This window comes from Penaeus japonicus, unplaced genomic scaffold (genome assembly GCF_977035675.1).
Source record: "Penaeus japonicus unplaced genomic scaffold, GWHDUDI00000001_assembly GWHDUDI00000012, whole genome shotgun sequence".
In the NCBI taxonomy this organism is placed as follows: domain Eukaryota; kingdom Metazoa; phylum Arthropoda; class Malacostraca; order Decapoda; family Penaeidae; genus Penaeus; species Penaeus japonicus.
This window is the reverse complement of record NW_028234414.1, coordinates 17,529,732-17,533,265: the sequence shown is the minus strand read 5'-3', so window position 1 is coordinate 17,533,265 and position 3,534 is coordinate 17,529,732. Positions and strand designations below refer to the sequence as shown.

Below are 3,534 nucleotides of genomic sequence, written 5' to 3'. Positions count from 1 at the left end.
GGCATACCACTGTATGACATCTCCTTACATAAATTATCTTCATCAAATTACCAGGATTTTCTAATAAAAGCAACCAAAAGATCAATTTATTCTGGATAATATAGCAATAACCATTTTAATTTTGATATGGATTTTAAAATGCATAAAAATTAATGTTAATAAAAAAACAAAATGTGTAAATATAAATAAGACTTGCCACAAATCTTTTAAAATGTGTTTTCTACAAAAGAGTATACATCTCTAATTCTATAGAATGATAAATACTCAGGGTACTTAATAAAAGTATTCCAGTTAATATAAAATTTCAATTTATTCAACTTTGTTTTACATCATTTCTGATATTCTATAAAGAATCTATAACCCACAGTACATCACAATTCACTCTTTGCAACACATTTCATTAGCTTTCTTGTAACATGTAATATGCAGAATTTTTATATATTTTTTTTAAACTATTACAGTGGAAAATAATACTTTAATTTAAATATAATAATATATAGTCTGAAATACCATGCACAGTATTTTATCCCAGATACCAACAAATTTCATACTAAATTCATTATTGAAACAACATACCTATTCCACGCACTATATCACTTGCAAAGCCCTTCTTCCTCAAATTTAAGCTATCTCTAAATCCCAGTTCCTTTTCCTTACTTTTTCTTGAAGCAAGATGATTTCAGATTTTGATATCTTCCATGTTTCTAGGTTCCCTACATGAAAGAGCTGAGTACATCCATTCAGTAAGGCATCACATGATTTTATGGTTATGCTTGATGGTACTCTGTCCACAGTTGTAAGTGCACTCTGAACTTTGTAGACAAATTTCTGCAAATTAGGCAATAAAGGTACAGCTTGGAGCAATGTTTCATCATCTAGCAGGTACTCTCCATCTTCATCTGTGATCATTGAAAGTACAAAAGTTGTCAATTGGGGGCAGCCTTGTAAGAAGAAAATCAAGGCTTCACCTTGAAGAACATTTTGACCATGGAATCGCAAAGTGTGTAGCGAGGGGAACCGTGGTTTTTGATCTGATGTTCCACTAACTAGGAGGGAAAATGAGCGCAAAGTGAGCTGTTCCAAACGTGGGGAAGTCTGGCAGAGGGAATTCAAAATAGGCCACTCCTCTTGATATCCAACATTGATATCTAAATTTGTTAAATTTCTCATATATTTACCATGAACTTCAAAATCATCTGTGAATATTGTTATGTCCTGTGCCCTGGTGAAACTCTCAAGCACTTTTTCTGTTACCTCAGTTGGAGCATAGATGCCTACTTTTGTAACCTGTGTAAACACCTTTGATAAATAATCAGGATCAGGCTCCTGCAAGAATTCTTCATAAGCAAAGTAAGGCCAGTTGTCATTGCCATATACCCCATGATGGAAATTGGTGAGTTTCTGTGCTCCAGGTAGTGATTCAAGTAGTTCTTCAAACTCTTCAGTTACATAAATCATTGGCACACCAACAAGATACTCAAGATTAGGCATATATGATAGCATTTCAATTGCATCATTTGTCACATCCAAAGTTTCAACTCCCTCTGGAAGAGCAAGTGTGACTAAATCTCGACATCCAGGTACCATTCCCACATGTCCATCTTGACATGATACAGAATCACCATAAAGGACTTCAACATTTGTCACAACTGGGACATTAGACTTTGGATTGGTGCAGTCTGCTGAACATCGCAAAATCAAAACTTCAAGGTTAGGGCATAGATAAGCAATCTTCCTGACAAAGCTGTTATGAACATAGTGAGGCAATTTGATGTATTTCAGTGTTCTCATTCCCACAACTTTACTATCTACTGCATATCCAAAAATATCAAAGCATGGACTCTCACACTCTTTGCCATTCAGATTCATGGTCTCCCCACCCCAGCACACAAGCTTCCATCTCTTTAATAAGTGAGCAATGTGGGAGAAATCCAAAGCCATAACCCCTTTTACTAACAAACATTGTAGTGATACCTTAAGAAGAAAACCTAAAGAGTTTAAAAATTCAAGATCTTCCTCAAAAACCCTTAGTTTTTCCTTTGGCCTTGGTATCTCAATCTTAGAAGCAACAACATTTAATACAGAAGCCAAGACTTTCTCATGGAATCTTGGAGCAAGGTAGCATGATAAAAACTCCTGGACCTCTTTGGCTAGCCACTGTGTAACAACATTAACAGTTTGATATTCCTGCTGAACAGGAGACAGTGTACCAGGTTCTGGTTCATTACATGGACCATCACTATATGAAGTACCACAAACTAAATGTTTTAAGTACCACTCCTCATTTACAATTCTGGATTTTTTCTCATCAATGCAATTGTCTATCAAATCTTGGAATTCTTCAATTTTGACTTTTGCACTTCCATGGTCACAAAGAGCTAACTTCTCATTGCTATTTCTATGACCATGATTACCACATTTCCTTTTGGAAATACTTTTGCAATTTTCTCCATTATACCATGAACAAAAGACACCAAACAGATGATTTGCAAGTGTCCAGCTACATAATTTCTCCAGGCGTTCCACAGCTTTCAATGGAGGCATTGGAAATTCTCACTCTTGGATAGTCATATATTTCTGAAAAAATATTAGTAATATTAGAATATATAAAATATTTCATAATTCGAAGATTACCTGCAGCCATAACAAACAGAGGAAAATCTTAAGATATTAAGATAAGTATTTGAATTAAAATACATCTTGCATGTATAAGTATACCAAAATGTACAAAGTCAAGATAAGTACTTTGGCAACTATCTCATATAAAAGAAAATCTTAGGTGTACCCTATACCACTGTTTCTCAACCAGGGGTCTGCAGACCCCTAGGGTGCCACAGAAATTTATCAAGGGGTCTACAGTACAGGGAATTCAACATATTAAAGTTATTCCTATCATAGCTAATTTTTTTTACAATTCATGATTACAGTGTGTCTTAATTGAGACACATAATAAACACAACTTCCTGTGAAAAGAAAATCTTTTATTAACCATTCTTGCATACAAATGTAAAATGACTATGTCCTATCCAATCCCATAGCATGGGGTCCCCTGAATATATAAGTGGATTAAAGGGATCCACAAAGCTTGAAAGGTTGAGAATCACTGCCCTTTACTACTTCTTTATTGACATAATTTAACTCAGCTGACAAGAGGGCAAACTACTAACTTTTCTCTACAGTATTATTTCCTCAACTTGATTTGATTGTAGTAAAGTCTATGCAATTTAAATTATTACTTAGAAGCACAAAACAAAAAAGAGTTAACCCTGCAAAATAGAAAAAAAATCAGTCTTTAACCAATTGATATTTGTGACATGCATTGTCCACAATAGTTTATTTGTTTGTTGTTTTATCTTTTATTTATATCTATGCTTTTTTTAAATAAATAGAATTCCACAAGAGCTACCTAATCAAAGAGTCAATGAATAGGCCTATCTAACCTCAATTGTTTACCCCAATTACCCCAATTTTCAAGGATTATTAAAATCATTACTATTACTGTTATCATTATTATCATTACTATCATTATTGATA

The 3,534-nt window shown here is 33.9% G+C and overlaps 1 protein-coding gene across 3 annotated transcripts in view; it reads right to left on the bottom strand.

Moving 5' to 3' along the window:
• Positions 1 to 291: 291 nt before the first annotated feature.
• The window catches only part of LOC122242744 (uncharacterized), a 4,878-nt gene continuing 1,635 nt past the window's right edge, over positions 292 to 3,534 (bottom strand). For all 3 annotated transcript variants that reach the window (XM_043000120.2, XM_043000118.2, XM_043000119.2), the window contains exon 2: positions 292 to 2,577. In XM_043000120.2, coding sequence (XP_042856054.2) covers positions 622 to 2,544 — 1,923 coding nt within the window. In that variant the 5' untranslated portion in view covers positions 2,545 to 2,577 and the 3' untranslated portion in view covers positions 292 to 621. The remainder of the gene's footprint in view (positions 2,578 to 3,534) is intronic.